The following is a 20,603-nucleotide window of genomic DNA, read 5'->3' on the forward strand; positions in this document are numbered from 1 at the left end:
GATGCTCTCACTTCATTAGCAAAACACAATTTTTCATAAGGTACAAAGCATAAATATGTCAGTGTTAATCAAAAAATCAAGAGATATACAAGCTTTTGAAGTCAAATCATAAGCATGTCTTTGAGATAGTATCAGATAGTTACTTGACGCTTATTATGTAAGAAGCCTGGACAATAGTATTGAATCTTCTTGCCAATACAATCTGCAGTTTCGAGAAGTAGTTTCTTTGGCTTTGTCATTATAAAATCTTGCTGTTTTACACGACCTTTTTTCAAGGACTCTCGTAGTGGTGGTTGCCTAACCACCACTTCACACACGCCTTTTGGGTGCAATCTCTTACACCAAGCCTCCTGCTCAAACAACATATAATGAGCACATCATGTAAAATCAATGAAAAATGCCCCAACCCATATAATTTTTCTGCATGTTACAACTTGTGTCCTAAAGTTGTCTGGCAAGAATAACTATAATTTAAAGCAACTGCTAATATTGATCCCAAGAAAAAAACTGTTATTCTGAAACCATAAAGCAAAAAGAACCAGTAAAAGATCAATTAAAGAAAATACAGGAAATAACACAGGAAGCTAACCTATTAATGCCAATTGCCAGGTATGTATGGACAAATAGTGGTGAAAAACATCAGAACAAACAACCTCCAGCGCTCAATGACAAAAGAGATGGTGTATCTTTACATTTAAGGGTTGCAAGCAAGAAAGAAAATGGCATTGCAATAGTCATGAGAAGTATGACAAAATTGAGAGCACTGTGAAAGCTCAAACTTAGAAGATGAGAAACTAAAAGCTTCGAAGTTTAATATTAATATTTAAATCTTAAACAAATTTATTGTTAAAACAGAGGCCACCATTATAAGTAATACCTCATTGATGCAGAGACCATCTTGTTTTTAGTATTTACCCTAGACAGCTAGTTTTATTTTTGTGGATCTGCATATCAAACAACATTAAAAATAGTGTCACCCTAACCATCTTGCACTCGAGGACTTCCACCAGTGAAATTTAAAATTCTGTCACCTGACTTCATTTTCAATCTTGATGAACATTGAAACAATGCAAGAAGCCAAGTTCAATTGGACATCTACTACATTTCCCCACAAGAGACCCACAGTAGGGCTACAAACCTTTTCCTTGCCCAGCTTTGGCCCGTTCATCGTGAACTGTAGCTTAACTAAGTTACATGGACATCCATTCATAAAGAGATACGGATACAACCACCATTTTCAATAGTTTGGATACAATAAGGCTAAGAAACTGCATATCTGTATGTGTGCACATGCGTGCAAAAAAGCAAAGAAAAGAACCATACGTTCAATCAATATGGACAGTGCAAATCAATGTGGTCGTATCTGAGCCAGGAGAAAGTAAACCAGCTCTCAAACTATCAAAGCGGCATAAGTTTGTAGACTGCAGTGCACATCTTGGCCCTAAAACGTGTTGAGAAATGTAACTAGTATAAGTCTTCATTATTGTATTTGAGTCATGATGTAATAAAGAAAGAAAAAGAAAATTCAATATAAAAGAAAATTATTTATAAGCATGGGCTTCATACTTTGTTTATTTTGTTATGGGTTTCATACTTTGTTTATTTTGTTTCTAGGTCAAAGCACCCATTGTGTGCTTTTAGGGTTGAGTCATGAGTCTATATCCTTGTCATAATGGTCTAGAACCTTATTGGGCATTTTGTATCAAAGAAATATAATTATTTTGATGTAATTTGGTCAACTACTCCTCCACCATCAAGTCAGCCTGCTCACTCTACAAATCGGCCAAAAGATCCTTCATGTCGGCCTTCTTGAAGATGATTCAAACACCTTTGAAGACTATATATAAACAAGCACTCAACCTATTGTAGTATATCTTCATCTCATCTATTTGATCTGCAATTTATATGAAGGAAAGAAGTGTGAAAAGGTCAAGGAAGTAGGTCTCTTACATTGCAATGAAAGAAGAATAAAAGCAAAGAAGAAAGAGATTGAATCTGCCCTATAACAGTCCACATGTGCGAAAATTTTGTCGTACAAGAGCTACCTGGAAGGCCGAAGGTACAGACCGAAGTTGCAGGAAGAAGAAGGAACAAAATCTGCTCTGAAGCAGATTATGCATTCATTTAAGTTGACTCTTGGATGGTTGATTTGGACTTGTAGAAGATTGATTGGAGAGGCTGGCTTGGTGTGGTTGGAGAATTTGTTGCTGGTCTAGAGGTCTTGGTTGTCTCATTTGATTTGGTTCTTAAAGAAAAGAAGAGAATTTGTCGGGTTTTCCCTTAGGAGAGGGGTTTTTCCCTGGCTGAGAGCCTACATCATGTGTTCTTGTTGTTTTGATCTTCATGCATTTATGTTTTGGACCTTGGTAGCTGTTTGATGATAAGAAGATAAATGAAGACATAAAGAAGTTAAAAAAAAAAAGACCTAATGAAGATAATTAAACATCACAAGTAATTACCAAAGACAAGAAAATATTTCGGCCTTTGATTTTCTAACATGGTATCAAAGCCAAGGTGAACGAGAAGGGAAAAAGGCAGCTAGAAGATCACTTCTGTGCAAGAGAAAAAGGGTTCCAAGTCTAAATACTAAATCCAAGCTATATAGAAGCAGTGTCAAGCTTTGTAACAAATTTCTGGGCATATCTTCAAGTTAATATCCCCATGTCTTGATCTTGATCAGAGCTTGAAGACCAAAGTGCATAGAGACCAAGAAACCTTTTTTTGGAAATCCAAAAGGCCAAATTACTAACCTAGACAAAAGCCAAGAAGTCTGTGATAGAGATCAAAGTTCTGTATGGAAAACGAAAGTTCTGGGCATGAACTTAAGGATCTAAAATTTACCACAGAGACCTGAATTTGTAATGTTCTGTGCATGGGTGACCGAATCACAAGATTGGAGCATCTTTTGTGGACTAAAAATAGTCCTATCAGTTAACAAAGAAAAGATCCAGGACCGAGCTGTATAGAAGTTGTCTAGACCTATTTAAAAGACCTAGTTTAACGCTACAGTCCCCAATCCTTGAAAGGAGCCGAGATCCCTGAGGAGAAGGATGATGACCTATGCATATATATAAGGGAAGGCTGAGCCTCCACAGTGTCATAATAGCCGACAAAAGGGATCAAAAGGAATTCCAGTATTTGCCTATTATGAAGAGTCTATTCTAGCAATTGAAGTAGCCCTAGCTAGAGGTCCGAAGGTTCAGTGATCTCAAAAAATCCGAAATTTACAGGTAGCTCTTGAGAAGACCTTGATATCAAGGCAGTCCTTAATGTCAGCACTTTTAGAGCATGATGTAGCGGCTACAACCACCCTCCAAAATTTTTCCTTCGCTTTGTTTTGGAGCCTCCCTCCTTAAATCTCGGCTTCTTGTCTTGCCACTGGCCCCATAGTTTGTAGGCTTTTTTTTGCACTCTAGAGGCCATTTAAAGCCTCATTGCTTATGTATTTCGTCAATTATATGTATTGCACTCGGTGCCATTTTGATATATTCACCTTTACATGGTATATAAATTAGCAAACTTTGCATATTTTGTCTCCATTGGTTTGGAATCATGGTTTTAAATCTTAAAAAATGTTTTGTATCATTAAAAATTAATTATTTAATGTATTTTTCTAAAACCGGTTCATTTAGACCTAACCAATCCTGGTTCGACTGGTTCCGGTCGATAACCCGGTTCATTAGGTGGACCGGTCCAATCACCAGTTCCGCTTTTTAAAACATTTCTTCAGCTAGGAAACTGCGCAGAGCACAAGAGGCAGACAAAGCCACTCAGCCCAAGAATTGCGCAAAAACATTCCCTCAGTTGTTGCCCGATGCATGTGCCGTCAAGTTGCCCAGTTCCCTCCAGAACTGCACAAGTTCTCCATGCATGCATGGCAACCTTTCCCGAAAAATCAAAAAAGAAAAAGCAAAAAACATCCCTAAAAAAGGGATCTATTTTTAGCACTAGGAGTTACACTTGAGTTAATTTTAGAAAATTGCAGTGAAACAGGAATCGGCGATTTTCCCGATTAATCGCGATTCCCACTCGGATCGGCCACCAAACGAGCAGACTTGAATCTTCCCGAGTCAAATCGCGTTGACCGAGTTTGACTCGTGGTCAACGCGATTTTGACTCGCGCGTCTTCCGATTATTCCGACTCTGCGTTTTTTTCCCGAGTCCCGCCAAAAATTTTATCGGGTTCTGGGTTTCTGTTTGTGTGATTTATCACGTTATCGAGCTGTTTCCCGCGTCCATACTCCCGCGTCCATACTTCCGCGTCCACCGTCCAGAAACCGCACAGTCGAGTCGTCGACAGTGGACACCCCGCCGCAGAGCCTCGAAGCTGCATTGTTGAGAATCGTATACCTGGCAACCTGCGCAGTGCGTGAGCCTTCAGGACCCAGGTAACTGTTCTGGGTTTCTGTTTGTGTGATTTATCGCGACTATAAGTCAGTTGTGTCCAGCAGTGCCTTTCTCCTGTGTTCGATTGGCGCCTCATAGACTGATTATTACCTAAAGGCGTTATCGAGCTGTTTCTGTTTGTGTGATAATTGATTTATCGCGTTATCGAGCTGTGATTTATCGCGTTATGATTATAATAGTGGTACACTTAGTACGCATTTGAAATTCTGATAGCATTTTTTACAATGCAGTTTTGGTCCTGATTCATTCTTGACACCAACTAACAATTGTGTATGCCTTGTCAAACAAGGGATTGAAAGTATTTATCAAGCATGAGTTTTGCTTCTAGTTCGTGTTGACCGTCAGCAACTCAAGCTTTGACATTTATCTTAGATGCACACTGTGTATCGTTTACATGTGTTTGTTGGAACATTATTATTTTGCAGAACGTGGTGAGGATTGCGACAAGCTTTATTATTGTCATACCTCTATCTCGCACACGGCAATAGGATAATTTGACCTGTATTGTTTCAAAAGATAAATCCCTTTTATATTGGTACGTTGTGTAACAGGTTCAAATTGGTCAATGGTTGGTTAAGAATCCTGTCCAGTGGACAGGGAAGGATGACCAGATGTTTGAAACCAAGGAGACGGATGACATTCCTAATTAGAATTTTGAACCATTTACGTCTATGGAGTATTAGAAAATTTTAATTTGCTAAATAAAACATGTTAATAAATATTATATAAATTGTAAGTTTTATTAGAGAATTTTTATTTTTTACCTTTGTTTTCCCATTGATTACAAAAAATGCAACTTAAACAACTTTGTATTAGGCTTGGATTAGGTCGGGGTCATCATGGGAATACTGCAATACCCCCACTATGTATTTGCACTGGATTGTACTTCTAACTTTAATCATTTTTTTGGTCATTATTTACTAGATATATATATTTTTTTTCAAAGGAACAGTTAAGATTCTTCTATTAAAAAAAGAGACTAGTTTCTGGGCCAGAGGCCTTACATATTTCGTCCAGTTCCACAATGATTCTACTTTCAAATGTCCAAAAAATTAAGAGCCTATGAATTTTTTACCCACTATTCATATTCTTTGTAAAAGACTCCTAAAAGCAAAATGAACCTACATAGTATCAGACAAAGTTAAACAAGGGAGGTTTAACAAACGATTGACTAGCTTGCCACTCCCGGCTCTCCCTCAAGCATGGTTTCATGATCTGAATCATCAATCTACTGATTACCAGATCTCAGTAATGCAAAGTTAAAGACTTTCACACGCTCTGCCCATTCAATATATCAAATTTCAATAGATATCTCAAATATGACTGTCTGTATGATGTTGCCAAGGGACTTGCTCTGAATTTGCTTTGTTCCAAACTTTTATCCAAGAGACTCGGACTCCTTTTTAACTTTCCAATATAGGAAAACTGTGTTCATTCACTTGGTTGTTCATATATACTTGTTGTCTTAATTTTTTAAATAGATGAAATGGTCAAAACTTTGGAATCATTCTTCTAAAGTTACTATTTTGGGTTTTACATTTCATCTATGGATCCTTAGTTTAATTTTCTTTTCCAATTAACAACTTCGGATCTACTCATCTGAATATTCAGTGCCTGTTCTTTTCCATGTCATGCTAATGAGGATGTTATGTTTTGAATCTTGATTGCAGGATGATACTGCATTTGAGAAACAGAGTGCATTATTTGCCTTGGCTGTTTCAGAGTCAATAATTGGATCACAGTGCGAGTAGATTAGAATGTTATTTGGTTCGAGAATGTCATCAGCAGCACTTATGATTGTAGTTAGTTGTTCATGACTTTACTTCAAATAAGATAGACATTTTTGTGGTAGGCCTGCTAACCAGATAGAAAACTTCATGTTTTGACACACGTGACACTCCTATGAAGGCATATGTCAACCTCTGGACAGGTTACACAACACCATATTTCGCAAATTTTGTAATTTCGGGAGCTGATTCTACTTTCTTTCAAACAAAGCCACCTTTGACAAAGGCAGATAAATAAATATGAAATTGGTGATTTTGCTTCATCTATCATAACATTAGATATATCTGATATTTTTTTCCAAACCCCATCCATATTCCAGTAACCTTAACATGGTTACATGACTGACCTTTGAAATTGTTCAAGGACTCAAACAGTTTAAAGCAAATTAGGAACCAATATGGTTTTGTAACAAAGATTATCTTTATCAGCCCTTGTTTCCATTTTCGTTTCAAGCAATGCCATGAAATTCAGACATAGTGTTGATAGCATATTTTTAAATTTCTAGTATATTTTAAATTTTTGGATCATTTTTAAATTTGATTTTTTGTTGTCTTTCACAGGAGCCACAAATTAAACAGAAGCCAGACTCCAAAATTCAAATCTTAACAGAAGCCACAAATTAAACACAAGTTCAAAGCAACAACAATGCCGAGACAGCGGGACTTTGCTTGGGCTTATTGTGACAAGATTCCCAGAAAATCCTTGCTCCTTTGTAAATTTTGCAAAAAGGAATGCAGTGGAGGCATTTATAGATTCAAGTTCCACCTTGCAAAAATACATGGCCATGATATAGGTATTTTCGGCAACGTTGACGACAATGTCCAATACCAAGCAGCCTTGGCCCTTGATATGTTAGAGCAGCATAATGCCAAGAAAGCAAAGCAAAATGCTGAAATAGGAAATGTTGGAGTTGATACTTTTTCTGCCACTAGCCCCATGTCACCTCAATCTGTTGAATCCTCAATGTCGTTCCCAAGTTTTCCACACATGCCTCCAAGGCCAAGTCAAACTCAAAGCCATGCCAGTCCTTCAACTCCTTCCTTCAACACTGGAGGTGGAAACATAAACACCTTTTTTGCTCCCCGCACAAAACCCGGTTCCCAACCTACCTTGGATAGCACTGGTTGGAAAAAAAATATCCATAGTCAGGGAAGGAAGGCCATTGCTAACTTTTGGTACTATTTTGACATACCTTTCCACTGTGCCAGAAGTCCTTATTGGCAAGCTATGATTGATGCAATTGCTGCTGCAGGTCCAGGGTTCAAAGCCCCTACATCAGAGAGCCTTAGGACAGATATGTTGTTAGAGAGTGTTGAAGATGTCATGCTTGTGCTAGCTGAGTTTCGTTCATCATGGGTAGAAACAGGGTGCACCATCATGAGTGATGGATGGACAGATCAGAGGAATAGAACTTTAATAAATTTCCTTGTATCTTGTCCCGCAGGCACAATGTTTCTCAAGTCAGTGGATGCTTCAGATAAGGTTAAGACTGCCTAACTTATCTGTGAAATGATGGAGGAAGTCGTTCAAGAAGTGGGAGAAGAAAATGTTGTACAAATTGTCACCGATAATGCAGCGAATTATATGGCTGCTGGTAGACTTTTGAGATGAGGCACCCCACTATTTTTTGGACCTCTTGTGCTGCCCATTGCATAGATTTAATGCTTGAGGACATTGGTAAGCTTCATTGGATACATGAGGTTGTGGAGAAGGCAAAATCCATAACCAAATACCTATACAACCACACTATTGTCCTAAACACTATGAGAATATACACTGAAGGTAAAGAAATTGTTCGACCTGCAGTGACTAGATTTGCAACAAATTTCATATCTTTGCAATCTGTGGTTGAGCAAAAGATAAATCTGAAGAGGATGTTCTTGGGACCTGAGTGGATGGGATCTAAACATTCCAAGACCCCTGAAGGCATCGAAATTGCTGCACTTGTGTTTAATGATGGCTTCTAGAAAGATGCCGAAGAGATTATTGCTGTGACGGAGTCCCTTGTTAGAGTTCTCAGGTACTTTTAGTCTTTTAACTTTTTCATTTTTTAAATTTCATTTCAAGCTTCTTTTTATTTACAATGTTTCATATTTCTTTAAATTTGAATGCTTGAACTTTCAGGATGGTTGATGGTGACAAACCCGCTATGGGTTACATTTATGAGGCGATGGATCTCGCAAAGGAGGCCATCAAAAGAAGATATGGGGATGATGAGACAAAGTATATGCCTCTTTGGGACATTATAGATGCACGTTGGGATAGGCAATTGCATTCCCCCTTACATGCTGCTGGGTACTTCTTAAACCCACAATATTTTTTGATAAGAGCAAATTTAATGAGGATGGGGAGGTTGGCAGAGGACTTATGACATGCTTGGAAAGGTGCTTCCCTGATCCAGAACAACAAAGTCGTGTCTTTTCCCAACTACAAGATTATAGGGCACCATCTAAATTGTTTGCCTATACCAGTGCTATAAGACAAAGGTCAAAGATGTTGCCAGGTACCCAGCTTGAAGGTTTCATCAATTCATTAAATTTGTTTAAACTTTATTTTGTATGTTAAATGTTTTAATAAATTTTCTTTTCTTTCTAAGTTTTTACTATTTACTAATTTGGTACTTCTAGTTTTCTACTCACAAACCCTTACCACTTGCTAGGTCTTTGGTGGCAAAACTTTGGTAGTGATATGCCAGATTTGAAGAGATTTGCCATTCGAATCTTAAACCAAGCATGCAGTGATTCAGGTTGTGAACGCAACTGGAGCATGTTTGAGAAAATACATTCTAAGAAGCGCAACCGATTGACACAAAAACGCTTGAATGACCTTGTATTTGTCCATTACAATCTACGACTTCGCAACAAACAAATACAAGGTGAGATTCGAGAGCTTGAATTTGAAGGTTTCATAATCTAGTTCACACTTTAAAAGTTTAAAGTTCAAACTTCAAAGTGAAATTTTAATTCACATTTCAATGTCTCATGATAATGACAGGTATGGATCATTCACCAATCGACCTTGAAGAGTTAGATTTGCAAGCTACAAATGCGGCAGAATGGGTTCAATTAGATGAGCCTCCTCTTTTCAGCCTTCATGACTTGGAGAACTTTGAGAGTCAAGCAAGCGAAGGAGTGGAAGGAATCGCTTCTAGTTCTCACTCTTAAGAATCTTAGACTCTTAGTTGCTAATTTTTTTCTGATTAGTATGCAGTTTTTAACTTTTTTGTAAACTTTTAGAAGCATATGCTTCTAAGGACTCAAGACTCAGTGCTTTGGATCATGTGTGGACTCATAACATATATGAGATACTTATTTATTCATGATATTTTGGACATCTATTGATATTATGCATTGTTTGGACATACCTTTACCCAATATTAATGAAAAATGGTTTTTTAATTCAATATATGTGTATATTTTTATTTAATGAATTTGCCGATTTTTTCCCGATTTTTTCCCGATCCGATTAAAACTCTTCGCTCTTTTGCCTCGTCGATTTATTGCCGATTCCGAGTCTGGTAACATTGGAAAATTGTCACCACTTGTCACTTTTTCCTAGATTTTTGGCATGCAAGTCATAAACCGTAAATCGATCAAATCAATTTAATGGGCATTACCAGAGCTCATTTGCACATTCGATCTTGGAGCTCTGGCATTCCAGAGCCATCTAGGAACCATCGGCCCAACGGCACAACCTTTTCGAGTAAGTTTTGCTTTTCAAGTCTTTTGCTACTTTTTCTGTCACTTTTGTTTCCTTGGCTTGTGTGAGTGTTGTTTTGCATGTTTTATAATTTATTGATCGACCGTTGGCGTTTTAGTTGGTTTTAACTTGTAGAAGCATTGTTCCAAGTTTTGCATTGCCTTTCTGAAGCACCGCATGCACAACCCCGTTTTTGCACTAACAGTCATCGTTGCGACGACTCTCCCCACAAGCTTCATTGTTCATCTATTTGACTAATTTTTGCACTTGCTTTGATTGCATGCATGACCATTCACTCATATCTGCACCATCCTTCGCTCATGCATTCAGATCTACTTGTTTTCAAGTTTCCCTTGGGCAAATCTGGGTTGCCTTAGCCCGAATCTAGCTCTTCTAGGCATGCACTACGCATTTCTGGAACTCAAGGCTCTGCCCTGGCTCCGGGAATTGCACAAAGGTTGCCAGTGATTGGATCCAGTTGCGCCCTACGTAGTTCCAGGAGATGTCCCCGAGTCTTGCCCACTGGGATTGCGCAATGCGCAGTCCCAGCCAGCATCAAGCTAGACAAAACTGTGCATTGTGCAGTTCTAGTCCTCAGCAAGCCACACAAGACTACGCTCTATGCAATTCCAATCATTAGTACTTCTCACTGACAGCTAGGACTACGCAATGCGCAAATCCAGTTGACAGTCCCTCATCTCTGAGAGTCACAACTACGCAATCTTGCCCAGCAGTTACCCAATTTGTTGCATGAACTGTCCTTGAAGTGCTTTTGTTTTAAGCTAACATTTTCTTGGAGTGTGTGTTCACTCTGTCACCAGGTATAGCAGTTGTTGAGCTGCTTCTCAACAGTAAAGGCAACATGGTTTCGAAGAGAGTTGGATCAAAGGACATTGTAGAGAGAAGCACTAGAGATGTGGTTGAACAAGTTCTAATGAACTTACCAATCTATGCAGACACGCAATTGTTCGTAGAAAAGGTCATGAAGATTACATGGAAAGAAATAAAGAACATGTTTGCAGGTAGCTTCAACAAATATCTAGAAGATTGGCAGGTCCATGTCAACATTCACAAGTCAAGATTGTACAGGGTTGCATGCAGGTACCCCGCCTTCCCATGCGCGGATATCATTCACTGGATTGTCTCACATACCGACCCCGAGACGATGACACTAAGCAATACCAGTGGAACACAACTTGCCACCTTCAGGTCAGAAAAGTACCATCAAATGTATCACTTGCCAGATTGGTGAACCACATGGACGCACTATTCTACACTACCAACAGCAATGTGAACACTAGAGACATCATGAAGCGTTGGGTAAAATAGCCATCGAAGTTCAAAGCAACACCCAACCAGGTCTACAAGACGAAGTCACTCAGGAAGGCCTACCAACTCTTGATCATCTTTGCATGTCGCTTGTATGGTTAAGAGAGCACAGAGACCTTTCCACAAAGTTGGGTGGTTATGTTGGATCAGTTGGCAAATGAAGGAAGGCCATTCAACTAGTCTGACATGTTGGCTCTTCAGCTGAAAGTGCATGTGTCTAATGCCCAGAGTCCGCCTAAGGATGAGCAAGCAAGATTCTTTATGTCCGCGTACCTGCTTGATGCAATCTGTGCCCAACAGCAGTTCCTTGGCATGGGTTGGACATGGACACCATCAGATGATGTTGTGAACATCTATTGCAAGTTGCTCTCTGAGTGTAGCTACCGAGGAGTCATGGCGAGGTTGTCTGACCACTTCATCACCCCAGTTTACAAGATGATATTCGAACATGATCCACCTTGCATGTCCCAAGAAGCGATGCAGACATTGCTTAACATTGCAGATTGGTATGCCTCACCCAGTGGCACCTTCATCAGGATGTTTGGTGGAGAGAAGCCTCCACATGAGCTACCGAGGTTTGCCATGGACAAGTTGGTCATGCAAGAGGTTGCATACCACATCTCCATAGGGTTATCAACAGGACTGCACAGGAGGAAGAAGGCACCATGGCCTACTCTTCCTTTGCAGATTGGGTTGTACAAGATTCGTACCTTGAAGGATGCAGATGTCGAGGTCGAGGACTTGAAGAAGTTTGGGTTCGGCACCAAGAGTTTCAATCCATACGACCCCCACTGCATATGCAAGAACCATTATGCGAAGGTATAATACCCATGGATCCACAAAGCATGTCACTGGCCAGAGGAAGACCCTTGGAGGTATTGCTACAACCCCTCTAGGCTTAACGAACTGGTCAGCATGGTAGTAGAATGGAAAGCAACACCACAAGAAGCAACAACAACAGTAGCATTGAGCAGCAAACTAGCACAAGACAAAGGCAAGAGGAAGATTGTCGAGAGCACAGAGGCTAAGCAAAGCTACAAGTTCAAAGAAGATCATCTTGTTGAGAAAGTAGCTTTGGAGATAGAGGCGAAGAGGCGACAACACGAAAGGAGTAGAACGAAGGAAGAGAGAGCAGCAAAAGTTGGAAGATACAGAGAGGAAGCTGCAGAAAAAGAAAAGAAGTTGAAAGCAGAGCAAGAGCTCCGGAGGAGAAAAAGGGAAGAGAAGCAGAAACAGGAATAGGAGGAGAGGCAAGGCGCACTAACAAAGCAAATTGCGCCTATACAGGTTGAAGAATCAAAACAGCCAGCAGATAAAGAAGAGGGTGAGCAGGTGCATGTTCAGGAGCTCGTTCAGCAAGTTGAGCAGATGCTTGAAGCAACAGACATGGAGACGGAATAGGAGCCACAGGACCAAGACACCGATCTCATGCCGAGAGCATCTGAGGTTGCACCACAATCTCCGCCACCTCCAAAATCACAACCAGTCTCAAGAAAGCAAGGAGAGGTTGTTCTCCTTGATGATGATCTGGTGATGGACGTGTACAATCGGTCATTTAATGAGTCACAGCAAAGGATTGTACATGCACGAAGAAATCAACTCTCGAATGATCACACATTACCTACGCACATAGAGGAAAGGATGATTGTATCAAGATGTTAGAAGGCATCTAGCTGCCATGGCCGAAGCTTCTAAGGCTTATGCAGAAGCCACGAGCTCAACGGTCAAGTTCTTGATAGCAAAGAATGATCGGATGGCAAAGGACTTGCAAGAGGCCAGGCAAAGAACACAGCAGTCCACAAGATCTGTTATGGCAGAAATGAAGAAAGCAATATTTGCTGAAGTACCAACTCTAGAGACCACCATGCAGACACTGTATAGCAAATTTGTCACCATGCGCAAAGCAGTTGTCAATCTATACGGCTTTCAGCAGCAGTGGGCGAAGACAACCCAAACTCTTAAAGACATCCACGCTGCTATTGTGCATGTACACGAATGGACAATGAGGTACAAGGGAGCCCCGCTTTACTTGCACAAGATGACGAAGCCACGGATTCAAATGTTGATCCGGAACAATGAGCAGCTCCCTCTACTTATCACCAGCATTGAGGCTTCCTATCCACGGTTGTTCAGGAGTCTGGATGTCATAGTGAGGACACAAATGATCCCTTCAATCGGAACCCTCACTCAAGCCATGAGGAATAGCCAAGTCATGCTGGAGGTCGATAAGTACATAGAGCAGTTGATGTGCGAGGCCATCGGTGATGACTTGCAGCTGAGCACAGAAAACATTAAGAAGTACATCGGTGGTCCAGCCACACTCAGGGCAGTGTTGCGCATGCTTCAGGATGATGTGGACGGAGGTTTCAGAACCATATACTCAGAAGCTATGGAGGCAAGAGTTCGCTTCGATAAAGACATCACCAAACAGTATGGGGACACAATAGCGCAGTACCAAGCTTGGTATCAGTTTGTCACTGAAGACCATCATGAGGAGGTTACCGAGTTGGTCTTTCCCCAAGACCCCGAGTGATGTTGTTTGTCTTGTTAGGCTGACTCAAGCCTATTTTGTCCCACATGGGTATATGTGGAAATTGTATTATTGTAAATATGTTGTAAGTGAAATTCCAAGTGTCACTAGTGGAATGTGAACAGTCATTATGTAATGTGAAGAGTCATGAGGGTAGTCCAAGAGTCAAAGGGGAATGTCAAGGGTCACCCCACCCTTTGCTATATATAGAACCTCATAACTCATAGTACAAGCTTTTGGCTAGGCATTTCTTAGAGGCTTTGAGAGTATTGCGACGAGCCTTGGCTTCTCCACAGCATAGAGCGAGTACATCTATTTGGAGGAGCAGGCGGTGTTGACTGTAATGTTCCACTATTGGGGCTAGTGGTTGTTAATGGTGTATGTATGGATGGAACTTTCACTTAATAATATATAACAAAGCCAGCACGTTTCCACGCATATGTTGTTATTGTAGTTGGACTATTTTGGTTGCTTTAGCAATGTATGTTATTTAACTTATGCATTTGTGTATGAACTATTTTGTATGCAATTGTATGAATCTTGTTGTAGACGTGTTGTTGGTTTAACTCGTCACTTTGGTTTTTGGACTACTCCGCTTTCCATCTTGTGATGCCATTATGCTCGTGTGTTCCTTTCAGGCTGCGTACCATTACAAGCTTCTAAGGGACGTACTTCCTTTCCCTCTCTGTGTGTTAGAACCCCCATGCATCTCACTTGACTCACTGCAAGGTCACACACTTTCTTCCGACAAAGTTATCGCACTTACCTCTGCATGCTACCACAGTGAAGGCATTACTTTACTACCCACTATTGGGACTCCTCCAAACGATCTGAGGTCTAGTTGGGACTTCTTACCGGGGAGATCCCCTAACATGTTGGTGGGTCCAGCATCGTCAACAAAGCAGTAAGTAAATCATGGCATCTTGAAGAAACTCTTGCAACAGACCTTCGAAGACCAAGGTAAGTAGTTCTTGAGGTATGTATAATTACTTTACTCATTTAATATGTAACTTAAATTAGGTTCGCATAGATTTCTTTTAGGGTTTGTAATCTTCATATTGTTGGAAGTTATTGGCATCTAAGCTTTTGTAAACCCTTGTTGATTTTTGGGAAACCCTAAAATGAAACCCTAACCCTATTTTATTCCCTAATAGAAACCATAGCATTTGGTCTCTAGGGTTTGTAGGTAGTATGGGGAGAAATTGGAAACCCTAGTAAGTATAGAATTAGATTTGAAACCCTAGACTTGATATTTTAATGTTTGGATCTGAAATCCCTAGTTTGTAATCAAACTCTTGTACTTGTATACTTTTGGTAGTACTAGTACTTGTTAGTAAATGTTGCAGGTACGTATAAAAATAAGGATGTTGATACCTCATGGTGAGAGGGAGCCCTTCCAAAAGGAGCTTCCACCTTCTTACAAAAGATAAGTATTATTTTTCATTTTCTATCTATATATATATATATATATATATATATATATATATATTTGTTGCTTGATTATTATCCTTTCTCTTGTATTTTTCCTTGGAAGGACAAAGCATGCAGGTATATTCTAAAGAGTAAGGATCATGACTAGATTCAGAGGGAGTGTACAAAGGAAGAGTTATAAGAATTTTTGTTGCAGAAGGAATCCTTCAATAGGAAACCCTACAATGTTTATTACAGGGACAACTCAAGGTATGTAAAATCTTCTTTGGAAGGGAATAACCATGGTAACAATGCCACTGGTGCTAGGAGAACAGAGAGATACCAAATGCAACTTTCTGCAGACAGAAAAGACCCCTTTCCCAGCCAATTGATTGTGCTCGCTTCCTCCAACAAAAGGTTTCCCTATAACAATTGTTGTTGTCTCATTCATCATATGAGTTCTACATGTCTTACGTAGCCTTTGCCCACTCTCACATGAAGCTTCAAGGATGGTCGGAGGTGACACTTCCTCCAACACTTCCCTTATTAATTTATTCTTTTTAATCAACAACTTGTTCCAAATGTCAAATCTCTCCTTGCACTAGGCATAGAACATTCGAGTGATTGACATAATTTCTGAGCAGTTCCAACAATAGGGTGACAGTTTGTTTTTCTAGTTGTAAGCCTCTTCTCGAGTTTTGCTAGCATGTCTAACCAATGCACGTCTTCTGGTTTTCTAAACTCTTCATTGTTGGCTTCATCTTCATGTTCGTTTGGTGAGGGATCCTCCTCCATCTCAAAGTCATAGTCAGGTACTGGGTTTTCTCTTTCATTTTTATTCTCTATGGAAGTGTGTTTGTTGCAGCCGTCATAGGAAGTGTGAGTGTTGCAGCGACTTGCGGGGAAATTGGAATTTTCAAATGATTGCAGTGTCGTCATTTCAAATTAATTAGAGTTAGAGTGCTCCCCTTCTCCTTCAATTTCAACATCAACTTCATTTGGATCATCATCTTGCTCTTTTTTTGTTTCTTCACTGTCGCTATTATCTTCCTTATTATCGATTTCCTTTCAACATGCTTTAATTTCTGCAAATGGTTTTTCTAAACGCTGAAATACTTCTTGAATTTTACTAAACTGCTCAACGAATTCAAGATGTAAACATAATGGCGTATTGTGCGGCGAACAACATTCAATGACTCGCATGATTATATTGTGTGGCATTGCTTTGATACCACTGAAGCAACAAAACTTATATCTTGTTGGCTTGAATGTAAAAATACGCAAGAGTATCTAAAATTATAGCTTGTTGCCTTGAATGTAAAAACACACGAGTATTTGTAATAATAATTCATTATATATATAAAATGTACAAGTAATGTAGAATGTTACAATGAGGACCCGCATATATACCTAAGTAGGTGTCCTATGACATGCCTTTTCACTTAACTAATGACTACTAAGCATAATCATTACTTGATTATTTAGTATTTACATTTATTTATATTTATTTTATTTCATCCAATTTATGTTCGTAACAACCTTGTTGAGATACCTAGATCCCTGAGGGTTGGTGTCAAGGCATACAAGCCTGGATGGTATCTATATTGGTACCAGGGTTACACCCTCATGGTACCTATAGTGGCATGTTGCCTTGATGACACCTCAATCCCTAACAATGTCTTAGATCCTTGTATCAGTGTCTTGGAAATGACACACGAATCTGTAAGCTAATGGATCCTTGAAATAGTGTCATTGACACTGGGATCTTTGATGTGTTGGATACCTTGGTAGTTAGGGTATCCCTAGCATTGCATATGTTGTTGTACTCTTCTTGGAACATTTCAAATTGAGGACAACCTTGTATTAGTTGAACAATTATGAATAACTCCCTAGTTAAGAGGGAGCGTTGAGAAATGGAACTAGTATCGATCTTCATAATTGTATTTGAGTCATGATGTAATAAAGAAAAAAAAAAGAAAATTATTTATAAGCATGGGTTTCATGCTTTGTTTATTTTGTTTCTAGGTCAAAGCACCCATTGTGTGCTTTTAGGGTTGAGTCATGAGTCTATGTCCTTGTTATAATGGTCTAGACCCTTATTGGACGTTTTGTATCAAAGAAATAAAATTATTTTGACGTAATTTGGTCATCTACTCCACCATCAAGTCGGCCTACTCACTCTACAAGTCGGCCTCAAGATCCTTCATGTCACCCTTGTTGAAGATGATTTTAACACTTTGAAGACTATATATAAACAAGCACTCGACCTATTGTAGGATATCATAATCTCATCTATTTGATCTGCAAATTACATGAAGAAAAGAACTGTGAAAAGGTCAAGGAAGGAGGTCCCTTACATTGCAATGAAAGAAAAATAAAAATGAAGAGGGAAAGGGACTGAATCTGCCATATAACAGTCCACATGTGCAAAAATTTTGTGGTACAAAAGCTAGCAGGAAGGCCGAAGGCACAGACCGAAGTTGCAGGAAGAAGAAGGACGAAATATGATCGGAGCAGATTGTGCATTGATTTAAGTTGACTCTTGGATGGTTGATTTGGACTTGTTTTTAGAAGATTGATTGGAGAGGCTAACTTGGTGGTTGGAAGAGAATTTGTTGTTGGTTTAAAGGTCTTGGTTGTCTCATTTGATTTGGTTCCGAAAGAAGAGAGGAGAATTTGTTAGGTTTTCCCCTAGGAAAGGGGTTTTTCCCTGGCTGAGAGCCTACATCCTGTGTTCTTGTTGTTTTGATCTTCATCGTTTATGTTTTGGTAGCTACTTGATTATAAGAAGATAAATGAAGACATGAAGAAGTTAAAAGAAGACCTAATGAAGATAACTAAACATCACAAGTAATTACCAAAGATAAGGAAATCTTTCTGCCTTTTGATTGTCTAACGAAACACAGGCCACGCCTCTGTAAGAATGTCTACAGATTTAGAAAACACAAACTACACCTATGTAACAGAAGGAAACAACTTGCCAAGCACAGATAAGACTTTTGTAGTAACTAATAGAAAAAGTCAAACCTCTGTAACAGTTGTTGAACCCAAAACAGATCATAGATCCAATAACAGCCATGTATACCAATTAGCGAGGAATGAAAACAACAGAAGAAATCCTTCGAATGTACTGCAAGGACAAGAAAAAGGCAGACAAGCTACCTATAAAACTTGTAGTTACATAAAATCTAGGTCAGACCTACATACTTGGGAGTCAGGCCTCAATACCAGTGTTGCTGACATTGGAATTGACAAGGGTCCACAAAAGCAAAAAATCATAAAAATTGGGAAATTGGTAAAAATCAACAAACTTCAACAAAATTTAAAAACATATAAAAAAAGTATTCATTTTTTTTCACATTTAAAGCAACAATAACATCAAATAACTGCATTGCCAAATAAATATGAAAACAGAATTAATATAATAGATGTATATGATGTTTAGTGCTATATCACACATCAAACACCGAATCATGTCTTCAATCCTGAGCCCTAACTCGGACTCAAAATATCAACAAAAGGTATAATAAATCATCATTAATTATCTACAATGAAATAAGATACATAAACTAGTAATTTCCTCTGCTCCTTTTACAGACAAAAGTTATGGCTTTTCCTCTATAGGAATAAGGCCCTACCGCTGGCATTGGACCATATCATCCTCTAGAGTCTAGAAGAGGTAGAAGGTAGACTCGACATCCTCTACTAGTGCCTGTTACCAACCAAAATCTGGATAATCCCATAGGAGAATTTTTTCTCCTTCTTTGGACAGCTAGACAGCCAAAAACCATACATTTCCCAGTACATGACATTGTGCCAAGATGCTCCACAATTTGCACCAATTAGATATCTCTCTCCCGTTGGCATTCCTCTTGAATGCAAGGTAGGTCATCCTTTAGCAGTTACTTTAACCATCTTGCAATCATGTACTTTTAGTTAACGTTTTGCGCATTCTAACATGGATTAAGGGGTGATCAGGATGACTGGCTGATCTTGACTGTAAACCTATTCTCTCACTTCACCTGGAAGGTTAGTTTTTTACCATAGTCCAGTGGGACATCCTCTAAGCCTTGAAGCCTTATGATTATAGAAATGGCACTACTTGGGAGACTTGGATTCAAGTAGCATTTCCATGATATTCCATATTGACCACTTTCCGTCATTCCCTAGAATTCATCTCAATTCTTAGGGCTTGTGGTCATTAGCTCATTGGAATCTGTGCCTTATCCTCATCCATGAGTCTGGGCCAGAAAATTTGCCATGTAGGTTGATGTAGCTAAAAAAATGTTAAGAGCATAAAAGGGCCGCAATGAAAGAAAAAGAAATGATAAAATGCAAAAAATGGTTGGGACATTAATCAGCACATGGTAAAAAACCTAGCATGAGCTCTACCCCCTCATTAGCCATCACCCAGTTCCTTGAGCACTCAATGCTACATCATGTAATAAAGGAACTCTTGCATGTCCCGACCATGATGAGCAATAAATTGACTCATCATTAAGGGATAAATAAATGTTAAATCATTAACAACACTCTTAAGCTATGCTCCCAGACAAAGCATTATCAAAAAAGAAGTAAAAGTTGCACCAAAGGGATTAAAAAAGTATGACATGGAAAGGGGTAACTCATGCCTCCACATTTTCTCCCTCCTTACATCTATACACTCTGGATTATGGAGCTGCATCAGCTAGTTCCATGGTTATGGCACCTTGCCCCAAGGCCCTTCCCCTCCATTGCCCCTATTATCACAAGCACACATGTATTGAAGGGTTGACCTAGGATCTATCACTTCCCCTTAGGGGATAGAAACACCTAATAAGGTTGACCATCTAGTCATCCCTAACACAAGTAGGGAACACTTTTATGGGACTTCGTCTAGTTAGATATTTGAAGGTGATCTACAATTGAAGTGTTATTATTCCCCTAACAAATAAGTACAAACCACTATGATGCATCTATGGTTAATTTCCCTAATGAGTGGTGACTGTTACTTGATCTTGAGATGGTGTTGACACGTGAATCTTCACACAATAGCAAAGGCATTTGAGGCCTCCTAAGGCGACCTAGAAAATTTATGAAAATTAAAATAATATAAATTTTATTTTTCGGTTTCATGTAGGCTCATGTTGACGGTTTTGGACCCGCCAACATTCAGGGGATATCCCCAATATGAAATCCCAATTAGACCTCACATCTTTTGCTGTAGGAGTCCTATTCGGAATACGACCCGATTGTTGAAGCAGTGGGTTTTAATGATGTGCCTTGGCTACAATACCGCATAGAGTGGTGTATGGTGACTTTATTGGGAACAAGTGTGTGACTCTGCTGAAATTCAAGTGTAATGCATGAAGGTTCTAACACACGAAGGGAAACTGAGTGAATCCTTTAGAAGCCTGTAATAGTACGTAGCTTGAAAGGAACACACGAGCATAAAGACATC

The 20,603-nt window shown here is 39.3% G+C and overlaps 1 protein-coding gene across 1 annotated transcript in view; it reads right to left on the minus strand.

Annotated features, from left to right (window-relative positions):
• SRFR1 (Tetratricopeptide repeat (TPR)-like superfamily protein) overlaps positions 1-20,603 on the minus strand; it is a 256,769-nt gene that overhangs the window by 119,320 nt on the left and 116,846 nt on the right. The window contains exon 9 of the mRNA XM_089417193.1: positions 144-350. Within this exon, the coding sequence (XP_089273319.1) occupies positions 144-350 (207 nt within the window). The remainder of the gene's footprint in view (positions 1-143; positions 351-20,603) is intronic.

This window comes from Pinus tabuliformis, chromosome 3_2 (genome assembly GCF_031772625.1).
Source record: "Pinus tabuliformis cultivar Carrire ecotype Pingquan chromosome 3_2, CPIR1, whole genome shotgun sequence".
Lineage (NCBI taxonomy): Eukaryota > Viridiplantae > Streptophyta > Pinopsida > Pinales > Pinaceae > Pinus > Pinus tabuliformis.